The sequence below is a fragment of the Miniopterus natalensis genome, chromosome 1 (genome assembly GCF_054644295.1).
Source record: "Miniopterus natalensis isolate mMinNat1 chromosome 1, mMinNat1.hap1, whole genome shotgun sequence".
Lineage (NCBI taxonomy): Eukaryota > Metazoa > Chordata > Mammalia > Chiroptera > Miniopteridae > Miniopterus > Miniopterus natalensis.
Window position 1 is genome coordinate 68,529,973 of NC_142081.1, and position 18,577 is coordinate 68,548,549.

At 49.4% G+C, this 18,577-nt stretch overlaps 1 protein-coding gene and 1 non-coding gene across 2 annotated transcripts; both read left to right on the plus strand.

Moving 5' to 3' along the window:
• Window positions 1-7,612: 7,612 nt before the first annotated feature.
• Window positions 7,613-7,733, plus strand: LOC148094190 (small nucleolar RNA SNORA8). Its single transcript, XR_015716521.1, has one exon. It is a non-coding gene; the product is annotated as a small nucleolar RNA SNORA8 (small nucleolar RNA).
• Window positions 7,734-11,102: 3,369 nt separating this feature from the next.
• On the plus strand, window positions 11,103-17,204 carry LRP10 (LDL receptor related protein 10). Its single transcript, XM_087822809.1, has 8 exons — window positions 11,103-11,166; window positions 11,264-11,393; window positions 11,821-11,865; window positions 12,393-12,528; window positions 14,162-14,352; window positions 14,470-15,487; window positions 15,826-15,955; window positions 16,076-17,204. Exons 2-8 carry the CDS (start codon window positions 11,363-11,365, stop codon window positions 16,679-16,681), a joined length of 2,157 nt encoding a protein of 718 aa, XP_087678935.1. The 5' UTR covers window positions 11,103-11,166; window positions 11,264-11,362; the 3' UTR covers window positions 16,682-17,204.
• The last annotated feature ends 1,373 nt before the right edge of the window (window positions 17,205-18,577 follow it).

Here is an 18,577-nt window from a genome sequence, read left to right on the forward strand (position 1 = left end):
TCTCTATTTCCCTTTCCAGCTAAGGAGACGCAGTAAGAAACCAACATTTGCTGAGATCCTCACAATACCCACAAGCACTAACACTGCCTCCATTCTACAGATGATGTTACTGAGGCCCAGATAAGACTTGCTCGAGGTCACAGCTTGTTAGTCCCAAATTAAAACTCAGATCCATCTGATTTTTTTTTCTGTACAGGCAGATTCTGACCATGTCTCTCTCTCTCTTTTTTTTTTTAATATATCTTTATTGATTTCATAGAGGGGAAAGGAGAGGGATAGAGAGATAGAAACATCAATGATGAGAGAGTTGTCATTGATCGGCTGCCTCCTGCACGCTCCCACTCCCGCTCCCAACTGCAGATTGAGCCCGCAACCCAGGCATGTGCCCTGAGAGGGAATCAAACCCCGATTGATCGCCTGGATCCTGGGTCGACACTCAACCGCTGAGCCACACCCAGCCGGACTTTCTTTTTTTTATTTTTAAATGCTGACCATGTCTCTTGAGTGTCCCTACCTGTGTGGACCCCATTTAGCTGGGTGTCTGTGTGGTAAAGGATCTGTCAACACACACGTGTGTTTGCCCACTGTGCCCTGCAGTGAATCCAGCATCAGCACGGGGTCTGGGAGAGCAGGGGAAAAGGCTCTTCCTCAGGAACCCACTTTGCCAGCAGTCACCTCCCTTCTTTGGGCAGGAACAGGCATTGTGGAGGAAGAAAGGAGGCAGCAAGACTCAGAAGCCAAAGGCACTGAGTAGAACAATGGCAGCCGATAGGGGAGGGATGGGGGTGCTGAATGGCTGTAGCAAGGATTTAGTGGGGAGTGGGGAGAGGGGGGCCTTCAGGGGCAGTTCCCATTCCCCAAAGCCACAAGGAAACCCCAGTCAAGGATGCTCCATTGTCCTACAGTCCCTGTTCCCCCTTCTTACCAACCCCCAAAATCTGAATTCATCTCCTTTAGAAGACCAATTCCTGCACACCTAGCCTGGGGGGGTTCTGCATTCCTCCCTCAGCCAGTCTTGGGAGATGAGACAGGGGAGACCCAGAGACAGCAGGGAGACCTAGAGGCAGCCTGCAAGAAGGTTGGGCAGCAGGGGCCTGAAAGGGAGGCAGGCCTGACTGGCCAAAAGCCACCTTCCAAATGAGCTCACACACATACTTTCCACCCTGGCCCAGGGCCGATGGCTGAGCGCCTTCCAGGCCAGCCTTCCACAGTCAGGCCCAACCCCCTCTGTCCTGCCTTGTCCCTCACCAGTCCTAAACTCAGGGGTTCTACAACAGGCTCGGGCACCCCAGACCAGAGCTGTCACCACATCCAGGGGAGAAGCTGCTTCTGCTTCCATGCTAAGGCCAGGTCCTCCCAGGGTCCCTTATTCTTCCAAGGGGCCTTTTGTGGTTTAGAGGAGAAGGAAATTAGCTTCCTGCCCCCAAAGACTCACACCTGGGTAGGGAGGGGCAGTAGAGGGGACAGAAGAGGTGTCCACACTGTAGTGAATTGGCGGAAGGACTTCTTTTAAGTGTCTGAAGTAGCTCATTGACTCAGCGACCAGGCCAGGTCTGGGAGCTGCCTCACCATGGGTCACATCCTGCTCACTCACTTGATTTCCTGCTAGGGGCACTCCCCTGATTTGGGGCAAAATGTGGTCATGGGGTCTGGGTGAGGCAAGGCCAGGCTGACCACAAAGAGGAGATGGGGGGAGGGGGACACCGGTGCCTCAGAAGGCCTAAGGGATTCACACACACACACACACACACACACACACACATGCGCAACAGTCTGCAGCTCATTTTGATCCTGCGCCTGTGGTCAAAGACGTCACCCTTTGCACAGCTTCCAGAGACATGTAGCACCAGGCCAGAGAGCAGGATCAATTCCCAAAAATGTTCTCCTTAGCCACTCAGTGCCTGGCTCTGTGCTAGGAACGTGGCTGCTCTGACCATATGTCCTGGATCCAATAATATCTTCCTGAGGTTCTTCTGTGAGTTAGTATAATCAGACATGACAATTTGTCTCACTTAGAATTCCAAAAATACGGCCACTGCAAGTGATGACACAGCTGGCCATTGCCCTCTAAGGCACTAACAGTATCATTCTGTCAAGGAATGACTACAATTTATAATAATCCTGACCTCATCACAGCCACAGGATAAGCATGTACTGTCCTTACTTTTCTTACAGAAGTGTAGGATGGTGCTAGACACACAGAAGTTCCTTAATTTAATGAAAGTTTGTTGACTTGAATTGCCAATAGGAGCTGTGATATATATAAACAAACAGTGGTACTTGTGAATATGTAAGTATTGTATACATATGCACATAGTATTATGCACAATAAGTAGTGAATACATAAGTTAAAAAACCATTGAGCTGTACACTTAAGCTTATTTTATTTCTGTAAACCCTATTTCTGTAACTTTGATGTATATTTCACCTCAACTTTTAAAGGGTTAAAAAAATAAAGGAAAATGCCCTGGCCAGTGTGGCTCAATTGGTTGGGCATTGTCCTGTGCACTGAAAGGTTGCTGGTTCACATGCCCAGGTTGTGGGCCCTTGTGGGGGGAGTGCAGGTGGCACCCGATCCATGTTCCACTCTCACATCAGTGTTTCTCTCTCTCTCTCCCTCTCCCTTCTTTTCTCTTTAAAAATAAATTTTTAAAAAAATCTTTAAAAAAATAAATTTTTTAAAAACAAAAATAATCTGAGGTAAAGAGTTTCATAATTCCAGAACCACTACTTTGTCCCTATAGGTCTCCTCCTTATGTGCTGACCCTCTCCACCGGCCTGCCCTTGAACTGGGAGTGGTCAGTACTGGGTTGGGTTGGCCCAGCTCTTCTGAAAATATCAACCCTTTCGATTGCACCCGGAAACCAGCCTGTGCCTGGACCTGGAGAGCCCAGCAGCAGGATCTCTCTTCCCTCTACACCTCTAAGCGCCATTCCAGTTGTCCCCAGTCTCTCCTCCACTCTACTGGCCTGTGGTGCAGAGGTTCCCCATCCCATGCCTGCACAAAACTGCATATAAGTTCTGGGTGGAGGAAAGCTGGAAAAGGGGCCCAGAAACCCACCCCTCTCTGGCTGGGAATGCACCCCCTCCGCAGCAGAGACCGGCTGGGCAAGTTTGCAAGGTGGTAGCTCCCCCTTGTGATGGGTACTGGCACTGCAAACCAAGCCGAAAGAAAGAAGCAGAGGCAAAGCCAACGGCCCCACCTCCCACCCGAGGACCACAGACACCGCCAGCCTGTCCCTTCCCCCTTTCCACTTTCCATGTTTCCTCCCAGGACACCTGTACTTAAAGGGGCGGGGCTATGGGTGCGACATGTTGACAAGCCTGCAGAGAGGGAAAAGTCAGAGTTTCCATCTTCAGTCCCCTTGCGGGGGTTGTTGGGCAGCCCTCGAATAACTCCGAGAAGGAAGAGGGGGTTGAGGAGGTATGGGACGGAGGGCCTGGGGGAGGGACGGAGGGAGGAAGACACTTTCGAGCCGTCTCTTCAGAGCTCCTCTGAGTTGTCACACTGCCCCCCTGTGGATGCCTCAGACACTGATCACTCCAGGATGCCTGTCCCCTAAGGCCCCTGGGTGGGGGTCCAGGTGGGTCTGTACTCCTGAACCTCGGAATGCTGTGATAGAAATCCCTCTAGCCAAGGCAAGCAGGCCTCTGGAACTCTTTTACCTAAGGATGGGACCTTTCAGTGACACTTCCCTGAGGCCTCTGGAGAACGTGCCCAGGCCTCTTGGGACGGGGCTGGGGGGGTGGTTCTAACCTTCATGCATCCTCCTAAACTCCTCTCAGGGCCACTTGAATCCCACCCTCATACTTAAAAGGTTCTTAAATTTTGTAGTTTAAAAAAATGCCTATAGGTATTTTGTGAATAGCACGATATTACTGCTTTGAGCTAAAAGTTTCATTTGTTAAATGTAAACATTTAAAATATACCAAGTATTTTCAAAACCATCTTAGTATTTAATTTTGTAATATACCAGAGGCTCAAACAATGGACACGACTGAGGTAGCTCTCACACCTCCAAGGAGTGTCCCCAACCTCACATCTCATTCTCTTCCAAAGCACAAGGAAACCATGTGGTAGGGTCTTCAACTCCCCCACTCTCTTCAAACATAGAGGTTTCCCATCTTGAAAAGCTCTCTCCTGGATACTGCTGTAGTCTTGAATGATTTCCCCAGCTTCTCCCGATTCTATCAAGCCAAGGTTTTTCAAAGGCTGTCTGCATTCCTTTTTCAGTCATTTCTTTTTAACTAAAGAAAGGCTACAGATTGATAAGAAAAACATGACCCAAAAGAATGACTAAAGGGTATTAGTGATTAGGCAAGTCCCATGGCCAACAAATATAAGATGATCAACCCCACTGTAGTCTGGGATATGTGAACTAAAGAAATCAATTCTAATTTGTTTAGTCAGAGTATCAAAGAATATGAGGGCATCCGATGCTGGTGAGAATAATAGGAAAGTAGTACTTTCCAACTTATAAGAATGTGATCTGCTCTCACATCTTTTGAAAGTTACCTGCACCATCTGGGATAATGAAAACTACATACTCCCTCCCTGGCCGGGTGGCTCAGTTGTTTGGAGCGTTGTCTCACGCACCAAAAGGTTGCGCGTGTAATTCCCAGTCAGGGCACATACCTAGGTTGCAGGTTCGATCCCGGTCAGGGTGTGTACAGGAGTCAGCTTGATGTTTCTCTCTCACATCGATGTTTCTCTATATTTGTCCTTTCCTCTCTCTAAAAATCAACAAAAACACATCCCTGGTGAGGATTAAAAACAAACAAACTACATGCTCCCTTTGACTATAGCTTCTGACCCAGTAATCCCATTTTAGGAGCTCTACTCTTCAGAAATAGAAGCATAATTATGTACTTCCTTTCACTTTCTTTGGCCTCATGTTACCGTCTAACACAACTTGCTTCCAGAATTTCCCTTTGCCCTTCTCTTCTGGGAAGTTATGCCATCCTGAAATCCATGAGTCCATAATTGTCAAGGAGCCCTGAAGGCCCAGGACAGGCGGCCCTCTGCACTAACCCTACCTGCGTCCTTAGTTTCTGTACCTCAAGTAGAGAGTAGGCTGACTTTTTTTTTTTTTTAATACTCACCTGAGGATATTTTTTCCATTGCCTTTTCAGAGATAGTGTGGGGGGGTGGGGAGAGAGAGAAACATTGATGTGAGAGACACACATCGATTGGTTGCCCCGACCGGGCCAAGCCTGCAACCAAGGTATATGCCCTTGGCCAGAATCGAACCTGGGACCCTTCGGTCCACCAGCCGATGCTCTAACCACTGACCCAAATCAGCTAGGGCCTGACTTTCTTTATTTGCTCCATTAATTCCAGTTTCTGCCCTTCAGACTATACAGAATAAACAAACTCTTGTTTTATACTACAGTTCTTCAAATGTTTGGATCTACTTTCCATGTATTCAATCCCTCATGAAAGTTAAGCTTTTCTTTATGTGAAAAAAGTCTTTCTGGTTCCATAAACAGCTTATCACATGACATGGTTTAGAGACCCCACACCATTCCTATCACCCTCCTCTGGATTAATTCATTTTATCGGTCTTTTAAAACATAGCTTCCAGTTCACAAGAGGCAGTAACACTCAGTTAGAAACAAGGACTCTGGAATGACACCATCTGGGTTTGAATCCAATTTTATGATTACTAGTGGGGTGCCCTTCAGCAAGTTATACATCCTTCCTGAGCTTCAATTTCTTCATCTTTATAACGGGGCTAATAATATAAAGCAGGGGTGAGGAGCCTTTTTTCTGACAAGGGTCATTTGGATATTTATAAATCATTCGAGGGCCATACAAAATTATCAACTTAAAAATTAGCCTGCTAGCCGTCCAGTGTGGCTAAGCAGTTGAGCATCCACCTATGATCCAGGAGATGGAGGTTCATGCCCTTGGCAGGACCTCAGGTACATGCCCAGGTTTCAGGCTCAATCCCCAGCAAGGGACTTGCAGGAGGTAGCCAGATCAATGACTCTCTCTCATCATTGATGTTTCTCTCTCTCTACCCCCTCACTTCCTCTCTCTGAAATCAATAAAAACATATATTTTTAAAAATTAGCCAACTATATTTGGTCAAACATTTAATTAACTCACCCCTAATGTCATGGTTAGAACTGCTTCTCTTTGGTGAGGGCTTGGCAGGGCCATACCAAATGATTTCGCTGGCTGTATATGGCTCAAGGGCTGGAGGTTCTGCACCGGGGAAGGACAGTTGAGTGGATTAAAAGAGGTAATCCATGTAATGACTATGACTGACAGCCATTGACTAATTGATTCATTCAACAAACATTTATTGAGTACCTAGATGTACCAGACATTGTTTTGGGCACTGAGGAAATACAAGTAAACAAATAGGTCCCCACCCTCATTAAACTTATATTCTTTTTTTCTTTCTTTTTTTTTTTTAACTTATATTCTTGTGAGAGGAATAGACAGGAAACATGGTAAATGAGTAAAATATATACTATGTTAGATAGTGATAAGAATTTTCCATATCTTTAAATTCTGCATCCTTTTTTATTAAAAATTCCACCTGCAAATTATCATTCTCTTCTCACATTTTTAAAAAATATGTGCTTATCGATTTTTTTTAGAGAGAGAGGAAAAGAAAGGGAGAGAGAGAAACATCAACATCAACATGAATTGACTGCCCGGCTGCCTGTTGCACGCCCCCTGCTGGGGATCAAACCTGAAACCTGGGCATGTGCCCTGACCAGAATGGAACCAGACCTCCTGGTACATAGGCTGACGCTCAACCCTTGAGCCACCGGCCAGGCTTTTCTCACATTTTACTGTAAGCATTCAAGAGAAACCAGGCTGCTTCTTTGACATTTTGCTTAGAAGTTTCTTCAACCAAATATCTCATTTCATTGCTCACAAGTTCTACCTTCCACAAAACACCAGGACTCAAACACAGTTCAGCCAAGTTCTTTGCCACTTGATAATAAGGATTGCCTTTCCTCCAGTTTCCAATACTCCTCAACTCCATTTGAGACCTCCTAGAATAACTTTTACTCTCCCTATTTCTACCAACATTCTATTCTGCTCACTACCATATATTCTCTAAGAAAACTGAAGCTCTCTCTACAGCTCTCTTCTTCTTCTTCTGGACTGTTAAGAATTGCCCTTAACAGTCCATTCATGGCAATGTAGGCTTTCTCTAGCATGCACCTCCAAACTCTCCCAGCCTCTGCCCATTACCCAGTTCCAAAGTCACTTCTACATTTTTAGGTATTTGTTAACAGCAGCACCCTCACTTTGCAGAACTAAGTTTCTGTCTTAATCCGTTCAGACATCTATAAAACAATACTATCGACTGTGTAGCTTATAAACAACAGAAATTTATTGTTTACAGTTCTGAAGGCTGGGAAGTCCAAGTTTATGAGATCAACATGATCACTTTCTGGTGAGATTTCTCTTCCTGGTTCATAGCCAGTGCCTTCTCACTGTGACTTCAGGTGCAGAAAAAGCTAAGGATCTCTCTGGAGCCTCTTTTATAAGAACTAGTCCCATTCTGAGGGCTCTACCCTCATGACCAAAGCATCTCCCAAAGGCCTACCGCCTAATACTACCATCTTTGGAGATTAGGAAATCAACATTATAATTTGGAGGGACAGTGTTCAAAGGACAGTGCAATATAAATTCAGTATCTGGCATCATTGGTTTTCTTAGCTTTGTGCATGTTAAACCTGATAAACTTTTCACTGATTTTGAGGAGGGGGGACATCAATTTGTTGTTCTACTTATTTATGCATTTATTGGTTGATTCTTGTATGTGCCCTGACTGGGGATCAAACCCTCAACCCTGGCGTATCGGGATGCTGCTCTAACCAACTGAGCTGCCTAATCAGGGCCTAAACCCTTTTTTAAAAAAAATATATTTTATTGATTTCAGAGAGAGGAAGGGAGAGGGAGAGAGAGAGAAACATCAGTGATGAGTCATTGATCGGCTGCCTCCTGCACGCCCCCTGCTGGGGATTGAGCCCGCACCCGGGGCATGTGCCCTGACCAGGAATCGAACCTCAGTCTCCGGAACATAGGTCAATGCTCAACCACTGAGCCATGCTGGTCAGGCTAAACCTGGTATTTTTTATTGATACAGTATCAAAAACAAATTGAGGGGGACACAAACATTCAGACCATAGAACCTTGGCTCCTGTACATGCTAGTAGTTTGATCTTGTACAAATTATCTAACCTATGACTCAGTTTTCTCAGTTGTAAAACAAGGACAAAAATAATACCTACTTCCTAGAAGTGTGGTGAGGATTAAATGAAATACTATATGTGAAGTACTTAGAGCAGTGCCGAGCATATGATGAGCACTCTATAAAAGTTATCATTTTTAAAACCAAGCACCTGCCCATTTTCCACTGTTTCCACTATTTTTCATAATTCCTCAAAGTGTTCCAAGAACATCTCCATAGGCCCATTCCTAAACGTACTTTATGGTCTAGGATGTGATTTATGTGAGCTTGATCTCTTAAATTCACTAGACAAATTAAAGCTTAAACTCATAAGCACCTTGGTCCTCGCTAATTTCTTCCTCATCTTTTTTTTTGGCTTGAATTCACTTTCAAATATGTCTACCATAGTGCTTAGCACTCAGAAGGCATTCTAATAAACATCTATAGGATGAATGTTTGTTCTACCCTGGTGCAGGTTCTTGGTGATGATGATGATTGCTCCCAACAGCATAAATCTTGATTTTATTTTCTGCACATTTCTGTTTATTCAGCATCTCAGACCATGGGCTCTCTTCCTCCTTCCCCTGCCCCCCACAAGTCTTCCTGTCTCACCACCATCTGTCCTGCTTCCTTTCCACATTTCTCAACCACCAACATGCTAGCTCCCATGTGTACTCTCCATGGCTCTCTGGCTTTTTAATTTATATATCTGACCTCTCTTTCCAACTAGACTGAAGCTAACGTGAAGTCTTAAGAGTTCCAGGCATCAGCCAAGTACCCAGTATAGAGAACCCAGCCAAACACTCTACTAAAAGCTCCATGATCGCTTTCAGGACTTAATCTTTTTTTTTTTTAAAGGTTTCATTGATTTCAGAGAGAGGAAGGGAGAAGGAGAGAAAGAAACATCAATGATGTGCCCGGCCGGTGTGGCTCAGCAGTTGAGCATTGACCTATGATCCAGGAGATCTTGGTTGGATTCCTGGTCAGGGCACAACCCAGGCTGCTGGCTTAAACCCCAGTAGGGGGCGTGCAAGGGACAGCCAATCACTGACTCATCATTGATGTTTCTCCTTCTCTCCTTCTCTCTTCCTCTCTCTGAAATCAATAAAAACATATTTAATGAAAAATAAAATAAAAATAAAATTATTTTTTAAAAAAGAAAAAGAAACATCAATGATGAGAGAGGGTCATTGATCAGCTGTTCCTTGCATGCCCCTTGCTGGGGATCCAGCCCTCAACCCTGTCATGTGCCCTGACAGAATCAAGCCGTGATCTCCTGGATCATAGGTTGATGCTCAACCACTGAGCCATACAGGCTGGGCAGGACTTAAATATTTTTAATTTCCCCAACCTCTTTGCCCTCCTTCCCTTTGCTCAACAGCCTCCTCATACATTCAGCGTTCTATTTCACCTCTCATTAATCCCAAGGGCTGCAGTAGAGACCAGAGAGAGGTAGGGCCAAGGATTTGGGTCCAAGCAGAAGGCCTTTTTATGCCAACTCTGTGGCTTCGGGTCTTGCTGAGGTCCCAGTTTTAAACACATCAAAACCAATATCATTAACATAAAACTGTTTTATATCATTTGTAAAGGGGTGAGAGTAGTAAGGATCCAAGTGTATGTTTTATCTCGAAAGTAAGATCACCTAGGTTCAAACCTCTGTTTCAGCATTTACTAGATCCATGATCTTGGGAAAATACTTAACCTCTCTGTACCCAGAGTTTTCTTATCTGTAAAATGGTAGTAACAATAGTATCTCAACTCACAAGATTGTTAAGAGGAATAAAAGAGCACACACTTGAAAAGTGCTCAGATTTGTGCCTGAAACGTGAAAAAAAGCTCAAAAAGTATTTGCTATTGGTATTATTAATATTACCTATCAGTGCCACAGGAAATTGGTAACCTTAAGCTGACATAAATGAGAAATATCTTCTGTGACTAATTATAACAGTAATAATAATTATTATTATTATTGCCAGGTATGGAGCACTTCCTATATGCTCAACTTGTATTATCTCCCTAAAGGATTGACAACAACCTCACGAGGGAGGTAAACTATTATTATCCCCATTTTACAACTGAGAAGCACAGAGAGGTTAAGTAATTTTCTCAAGATCACAAAGCCAGCAAGTGGGGAAGGCACATTTATTCCTTTATTTACCATTTATTGAGTTCTTACTGTGTCCTGTGGGTACAAAGGTAAACAGGAAGTTTCAGTTTCCAGAGAAGAGGCGGGGCAGGGGCGGGAGTGACAAGTAAACAAATAGTTATAACACCCCGTGGTAATTTCTATAATAGAGGCTCAGTACAAAAAGTGCTACCGGATCTCAGACACCGGGACAAAAAAAGTTCTGCGAGCTTAAGCGTCTAAAAGAAAGACATGACAGTTACGGAATAAGCAGCTGTTCTTTGACAAACGTGTCCTGTAACAAACGACTTACACCGAAAGGAATAAACGAAGCCGAGTTAAAAGTGGAGACGGAGCGCTTAGTCTAGAAGCCGGTCTGACCAGTCCCGGCTGCGCCCGAGAAGGGTTAAGGCGGGGCGCGCGCGGCTGAGCAGAGGTGGGGCTACGCGCGGCCCCGCCCCCGCCTGCCCCGGCTGCTCCAACCCCTAGGCTGGCTGGGGTGCCGCCCGGGCGACGGCCGGGGAGCTGGCGGTGCTGCCCGTCCTTGGTCCCCACTCTCCTGCCGCGTTCCGCAGACTGGAAGCCCTGGAGAAGTGGAGCCGCCCCCGGGCCGGCCGTGCAGGTGACGGTCGGCAAAGTTTGGCTCGAAGAGGAAGTGGCCTCAAGCCCCGGCAGGTGGCGGCCAGGCCCGGACCCGGGCGCTCGCGGCCTGCAGGCGGGCTCTAGGCGAGGGTGCGCCCCGCAGCGGGGCCTCGAGCCGCTTGCCGGGGCTTGGGGAGCCGGCTTCGGGAGAGCGCGCGGCGGCTGCCCGGAAGACAACTCCGAAGTTGGCTAGAGGCACCGCCCCTGCTGTCCGGCCGCCGCCTCCCCGCCCCCAGCCCTGGCATCCGGAGCACCCGCCGCGTCGCCCCGGCCATGGAGCCCCCTCGGGGAGGCGGCACTGGGGGGCCTGGACGCTCGCGGCGGCGCCTCCTCCCCACTGGGTAGACGACAGAAGCTCCGGGACTCGTTCTGCTGCTCCGGACGGCTCGGGATGCCGCCACTCATCCTCTTCCTCCTCTTGGGTAAGGAACCGAAACGAAACTCCTCACCCGCCCCCACCCACGCCCCCAGGCCTGTCACCTGCCCCGATGCTCTAGCTCCCTCCCTCCTCTGCGGCCCCCCTCCCCCTCCCCTGCCAGCCCGTGCCCCCAGCCCTGGCCGCGGCACCCAGCGCTGCCCGCCCCAGCCCCCGGGAAGTCTTTAGACGCTCCCCTCAGCCCTCAGCCTCCCTCTGGCTGCCCTAGATCTTCATACCTACCCCTCAGGCCACGCTGCCGGACCTTCCGTTGAGATCGCTCGCTGCAGGCACTCCCGCTCCTCCACCCCTTCCCGGAGCCCCTTCTGGGACTACCCGGAAGTCCCAGGTGGCTCCCTGTTCTCCTGGAGTTGTACAGGTGAAGAAAACTTCTAAAGGACTCCCTCTCTTGCCCTTTCTCGCTCTTCCTCTAGGAGGCGCGCTGGCCCATTCAGACCGGATCATTTTCCCAAATCCTGGTAAGTAGATGCTGCCTCTGGGGCCTTGGGGGTTGGTAAAATGAGGGAAAAATGAGGGAAGAACCTAGTGGAGTCTCTCTTCCCTGAAGTCTAATGGTACCTACCATAGGTTTTGAGTGGAGATTATCCACCCTTTATTTTACAGATGGGGAAACTGAGACCCAGTGTGAGCCCTCACCTGGTACTTATGTACTATTTTGTTTTCCCTCCAGTATCCATGCTTGATCTCTCTAGCCAAAATGTAGTCTTGCTAAGGGTAGAGACAGTATTTCTTGCTCCTCCTGGCCCAGGGGCTGGCACAAGGCAGACCTCAGATTGTTTATGCTCTTGATACTTAAGGTGAAGCTATGATGCATGTGGGAAGGAAAGGCACCCACTGAAGACCCTGACTGTATAGAGTATGGGTGAGGAGGGGAAGTTTGTTTGCTCCTTCTTGAAGAGCCCAGGGCTTTGGAGGCCTCAAGCCTGGGGAGGGGTGGGATGGTAACAGACTCTCAACCAGTGTCTCTGACTGCCTCTCTCACCAGCCTGTGAGGACCCTCCAGCAGTGCTCTTGGAAGTACAGGGCACCTTACAGAGGCCCCTGGGCCGGGACAGCCGCAGCTCCCCTGCCAACTGTACCTGGCTCATCCCTGGCAGCAAGGATCAGACTGTAATGGTCAGGTGAGAAGCACTGCAAGACCTTATTCCTCTCTCCTGCCCCTCCCAGCTTCATCATGGGAAAGCCTTCAGGGAGCACTTCTTCATGGAATTTCTTTTTTTTTATATATATATATATATCTTTATTGATTTCAGAGAGAGGAAAGGAGAGGGAGAGAGAGATAGAAACATCAATGATGAGAGAGTCACTGATTGAGCCCGCAACCCGGGCATGTGCCCTGACTGGGAATCGAACCCTGATCGCCTGGATCCTAGGTCGATGCTCAACCGCTGAGCCATGCCCGGCCGGGCTTCATGGAATTTCTATCCCTGTCAACAGGGGGAGTAGTAGAATTTGATTTGGCCTAGTCTGTCCTAAAAGCCTGGCTTATTCTGATCCAGACACAGTGAATTGGAGCTAGGTAGGGATGGACATCTAGCTTGGGTCATGGTTATCTCTGAAGGTCAACAGTCACTCTAGAAACAGTTCTTGGACTCCTATATGGCTGCTCTGAGGAGGTCGTCAATCCTTGCACATCCTTACCTAGGATTCAGAGCTATTCCCTTAATCAGCTAGAACCTTCCTCAGCCTCCCCCAGATCTCTTGAATAATCCAGGTCTCCCAGGCTCCTCCAACCTTGGGCCATGGGTTTGGGCCCATGTTAATTAAGTACCTGGCTATTTGCTTCACACAGTTCGCTTCTCATGAGTTTACCGAGAAAGGGGTAGGTGAAGGGAGAGGGCAATCTGTGGAGAGGCTTTTGGAGCAGAAGGAGCTATGGTCATCCTAGGTCCCACTACCAAGCATTTGGAGGGGATGGCAAATTATGGTTAATTTAACTGTATGGTAATTGCCAGTTACTGCTAACACTGTACTTGAGTGACTGCTGCAACAACTGGAAAGCAATACACCTGTTTTTGTCGCAGGCCCAGAAGACAAGTCAGTTTTCCTATGAGGCTCTAGGATGTATCTCATAGTCTCAAAGGTGCCACTGGCCTCTGTTAGGACTATTGCCATTGACTACTAAGAATTCAGTTAGCTGAATTTTCACTTGGCTGTTTGAATTGTGGATAAGTAGATGTTTGTGCTTTTGGGGGTAGAAAAGGCCTGGGGGAGGAAGAAGCCAGCGGTGGTCAAGAATATCTCACACTGCCTGGCCGGCGTAGCTCAGGGGTTTAGCATCGATCTATAATTCAGGAGACTGTAGTTCGATTCCCAGTCAGGGCACATGCCCGGTTACAGGTTTGATCCCCAGTGGGGGGGCATGCAGGAGGCAGCTGATCAAATCACTCTCTCATCATTGATGTTTCTGTCTCTCTCCCTCTCCCTTTCTCTCTCTGAAATCAATAAAGATATATTTTTTAAAAACAAATTTAAAGAGTATCTCACAGCCCTGGCCAGTGTCGCTCAGTTGGTTGGAGCATTGTTCTATACACCAAAAAGGCTGTGGGTTCAATTTCTGGTCAGGACACATACCCAGGTTTTGGGTTCAGCCCCCAGTCGGGGCTCATACAGGAGGCAAACAGATCTATGTTTCTCTCTCTCATTGGTGTTTCTGTCTCTCTCCCTTCCTCTCTCTAAAATCAATAAAAAAACATATCCTCGGGTGAGGATTAACAAAAAAGAACATCTCACATCCTGCTCTCCCCCCTGTAGGTTCCAAAAACTGCACCTGGCCTGTGGTTCAGAGCGCTTAATCCTGCGCTCCCCTCTCCAGCCACAGATCTCCCTGTGTGAGGCACCTGCCAGCCCTCTGCAGCTACCTGGGGGCAATGTCACCATCACCTACAGCTATGCTGGGGCCAGAGCACCCATGGGCCAGGGCTTTCTACTCTCCTACAGCCAAGGTAGGCCAGACATGGATGTCCACGGGGCTATTAACACAGGCAGTAGAAGCCCCAGGGAGTGGGGAGGATCCCACCATTTCCGGTGCTTCACAGCCCTTCTCCATGGTGCCTCTGCAGATTGGCTGATATGCCTGCAGGAAGAGTTCCAGTGCCTGAACCATCGCTGTGTGCCCTCAGCCCAGCACTGCGACGGGGTCGATACGTGTGGAGATGGCTCAGATGAGGCAGGTTGCAGTTCAGATCCCTTCCCTGACCTGACCCCAGCCTCTGTCCCCACCCCACCCTGCAATCACACCTTGGAAGACTTCTATGGGGTCTTCTCCTCCCCTGGATACTCACACCTGGTCTCAGTCTCCCACCCCCAGTCCTGCCTCTGGCTGCTGGACCCCCACGATGGCCGGCGCCTGGCAGTGCGCTTCACAGCTCTGGATCTGAGCTATGAAGATGTAGTGCATGTGTATGATGGTTCTGGGCCCCCTGAGACCTCCCGGCGGCTGCGCAGGCTCACCCACTTCAACAATGGCAAGGCTGTCACCGTGGAGACGCTGTCTGGCCAGGCCATTGTCGCCTACCACACGGTTCCTTGGAGCAGTGGTCGGGGCTTCAATGCCACCTACCATGTGCAGGGCTACTGCTTGCCTTGGGACCAACCTTGCGGCTTAGGCTCTGGCCTGGGGGCCAGCGAGGGCCTAGGTGAGCGCTGCTACAGTGAGGCACAGCGCTGTGATGGCTCATGGGACTGTGCTGATGGCACAGATGAGGAAAACTGCCCCAGCTGCCCACCTGGACACTATCCTTGTGGGGCTTCTGGCACCCCTGGTGCCACGGCCTGCTACCTGCCTGCCGACCGCTGTAACTACCAGACCTTCTGTGCTGATGGAGCAGATGAGAGACGTTGCCGGCACTGCCAGCCTGGCAACTTCCGATGCCGGGACGAGAAGTGCGTGTATGAGACGTGGGTGTGCGACGGGCAGCCAGACTGTGCCGACGGCAGCGATGAGTGGGACTGCTCCTATGCCTTGCCCCGCAAGGTCATTACAGCTGCAGTCATTGGCAGCCTTGTGTGCGGCTTGCTACTGGTCATTGCTCTGGGCTGCACCTGCAAGCTCTATGCCATTCGCACCCAGGAGTACAGGTCAGCTGGCTGTAGAGGAGTGGGGAGTGAGGGTGAGACAGGGCCCCTGCTGCCACAAACTATGAGGGTGCCATGTTGGGGATAGGTTCCAGTGACCAACTTGTTGGTTGGCTCATGGGGTTATCCAGCTTGGGGAAAGGGTGCTCCTCTGAAGAAAGGACAGGTCTAGGTTCTGAAAGCAATCTCAAGGAAGGAGGGGACCTTAGATGACTTTTGAGAAAGCCATGGCATAGCTTCAGTTGTCTTGTCCTGGGTTTGGAGGAAAGAAGCCTGTCCAGGCTAAGTCAGGCTGCTCTAGCCAGAACCACCTGTGACTGAGCAGCCCTCATTCCTTCCAGCATCTTTGCCCCCCTCTCCCGAATGGAAGCTGAGATTGTGCAGCAGCAGGCACCTCCCTCCTATGGGCAGCTCATTGCCCAGGGCGCCATCCCACCTGTGGAGGACTTCCCTACAGAGAATCCTAATGATGTAAGTCGCTACACCCAACCTGCTCCCAACTTCACTGTGGCCCTGCCACTGTCCCCTCCTCCTTTCAGGCTTCTGGCCCTCCTCACCCCTCTGACTGATGTGTGCCTCCTCTCCTTGCAGAACTCAGTGCTGGGCAACCTGCGTTCTCTGCTACAGATCTTGCGCCAGGATATGACTCCAGGGGGTGTCTCAGGTGCCCGCCGCCGCCAGCGGGGCCGTTCTATGCGCCGCCTAGTGCGCCGTCTCCGCCGCTGGGGCCTTCTTCCTCGAACCAACCCCCCAGCCCGGACCCCTGAGACCAGATCCCAGGTCACACCTTCTGAAGCTCCCCTTGAAGCCCTAGATGGCAGCACAGGTCCAGCCCATGAGGTTGGGGCAGTAGGTGGGCAGGATGGAGATCAGGCACCCCCACTGCCTGCCAAGGCTCCCCTCCCATCTCCCAGCATATCTCCAGCCCTCCCTACTGTCTCAGAGGCCCCAGGGCCACTGCCCTCAGTGCCCCTAGAACCATCACTGCTGTCTGGAGTGGTGCAGGCCCTGCGAGGCCGCCTCCTGCCCAGCCTTCGGACCCCAGGACCAACCCAGCCCCCAGGACCAACCCGAACCCCACCTGAACCCCACACAATAGTCCTGTCCCCAGAGGATGAGGACGACGTACTGCTGGTGCCACTGGCTGAGCCGGGGGTCTGGGTGGTTGAAGCAGAGGATGAGCCGCTGCTTGCCTGAGGTAACCCGGCTCTCCTGGCGGCTCTAGTCACAGTGACAACAACCCTTTAGAAAGTAGCTCAGCTTCCCTTCCACTACTGCCCTCCCTGACCCTAGGTCTGAGGGGACTTGGCGAGCCTCCCTTTGGCCCTGTGTACCTGCTGTCAAGTTAGGTGTCCCTCAGGCAGAGAAAGAGCTCACACAGAGCTCCCTCTGCACCTGGCCAGAGATCAGTCTCTTCACCACCATCCTCTCCTCACACCACCACCATTTGGGTGGTTCTTTTTAAAAAGTAAAGTTCTTAAGAGGTCATTGGCCTGAACACTCCATCCTTGCTAGTCCCCCACCCAAAAGTGGCCTTAAGCACCAGAATGCCAATTGGCTAGAGACCTCTAGCCCCCAAGGGGAGGATTTGGGCAGGGCTCTGGTTTTGCCAACTGTGATGCTTCCTATAGGGCCTGGCTCAAAAAAAGAGCACAAATGCTTTTGTTCCATAGCTAGGTCATTACCCAGAAGGTTGAAAATAAAGGAATCAGAAATTTAAGATTTTTTTGCCCTAGCTGGTTTTGCTCAGTGATTAGAGCGTCGGCCTGTGGCCTGAAGGGTCCCAGGTTTGATTTCAGCCAAGGGCACGTGCCTTGGTTGCAGGCTCCATCCCCGGCAAGGACATGTGCATGAGGCAACTAATCAGTGTGTCTCTTTCACATTGATTCTTCTCTCTCCCACTCTCTCTGAAAAGCAATGGAAAAAATGTCCTCTGCTGAGGATTAAAAAAAATAATAAGATTTTTGTAAATGAGCTGTGAGCCTGAGCCCTGCCTCTCTACCAGTCTCAGTTTATGCTCACCTCACTTTGCCCCTTCCTGTGTAGGCCTTTCCTCTGCCCTCTTCCTTCTAACCACACCCTCTTGGTTTTTACATCACTCAGTGGGTAAGAAAATCCTAGAGACCCTAACAACCAACCCTTTCCACCTCCACTCACCACCTGGTGCCCAGCTCTACAGTGATTGACACCAGGGTGAGCACCAAGCCTCTCTATTCACAGCCCAGCAGAAGTCTGGTGAACTTGCTGGGCCCTGTAGCTGGAAAGGTTTCTATTTATGGAGTACTCCCAGAGTACAGATCATAGGAGCAGATGTTCCTGTGGAACATGGGAGTTTTGACCCCTGCCCGCCACCCTCTATCCCCACCAGACACTTACAGTCTGTCCTAGGCAAGACAGGTGAACCTTGAGCCAGGCTGCTTCAAGGCAAGCAAAGATGAATTGTGAGAAAAATCAGAAACATTCGGGGTGTGAAAATGCTGGCATCTACTTGGCCAAATCTAAGAGGTCTTTCTGGAGAAAGGCCCAAACTAGGTTCTAAAGAACACTGTCTAGTTGGAATAGAATTGTGATTTCTAGGCAGGGTGAATGTCCACAGGATAAGCAAACTAAGCAGACGTGAGGGTGAGGGCTGTAGGCTAGACCCTGAACCTCCTCAGAAAAGGGGTTAGAGCACAAGCAGTGGCCAGAGCCGAAGAGCTGGAGAGGGTGATGGAGGAGGGAATGATCTGTGAAAAATGTTGGAACTCAGCCTCTGGTAAGCAAGGTGACAGAGCTGTCCCAGAGTTTGACTTGAAAATTGGGACAAAAGATATAGAAGTTTATGGGGGTGGCTATTATACCCCAGGAGCAGAGCTGAGACATCCCTGACAGAATGGTCCCCAGGGAAACGCTCAGTCTCGTCCTTACCCTTCCTGGCTGGCCTGGCCTATCCTCACCCCTCTGGAAGAGGGCCCTATTGATTACACCCTGTCAACATCCTTACATGCAGCACTAATTGCATAATGTTTCCTCTTTCCCAGTTAGCAAGAGCCTAAGGAATGGCAAAAAGGGTATATGGTGTAGTCCTGGGATCCTGGCATCTTGGCTCAGGAA

Coding starts and splice junctions, on each gene's coding strand:
- LRP10 (XM_087822809.1), top strand. CDS start 11,363: ATGCCGCCACTCATCCTCTTCCTCCTCTTGG. Junction 12,529..14,161: donor GATCAGACTGTAATGGTCAG/GTGAGAAGCACT, acceptor TCCCCCCTGTAG/GTTCCAAAAACTGCACCTGG. Junction 15,956..16,075: donor CTACAGAGAATCCTAATGAT/GTAAGTCGCTAC, acceptor CTCTCCTTGCAG/AACTCAGTGCTGGGCAACCT.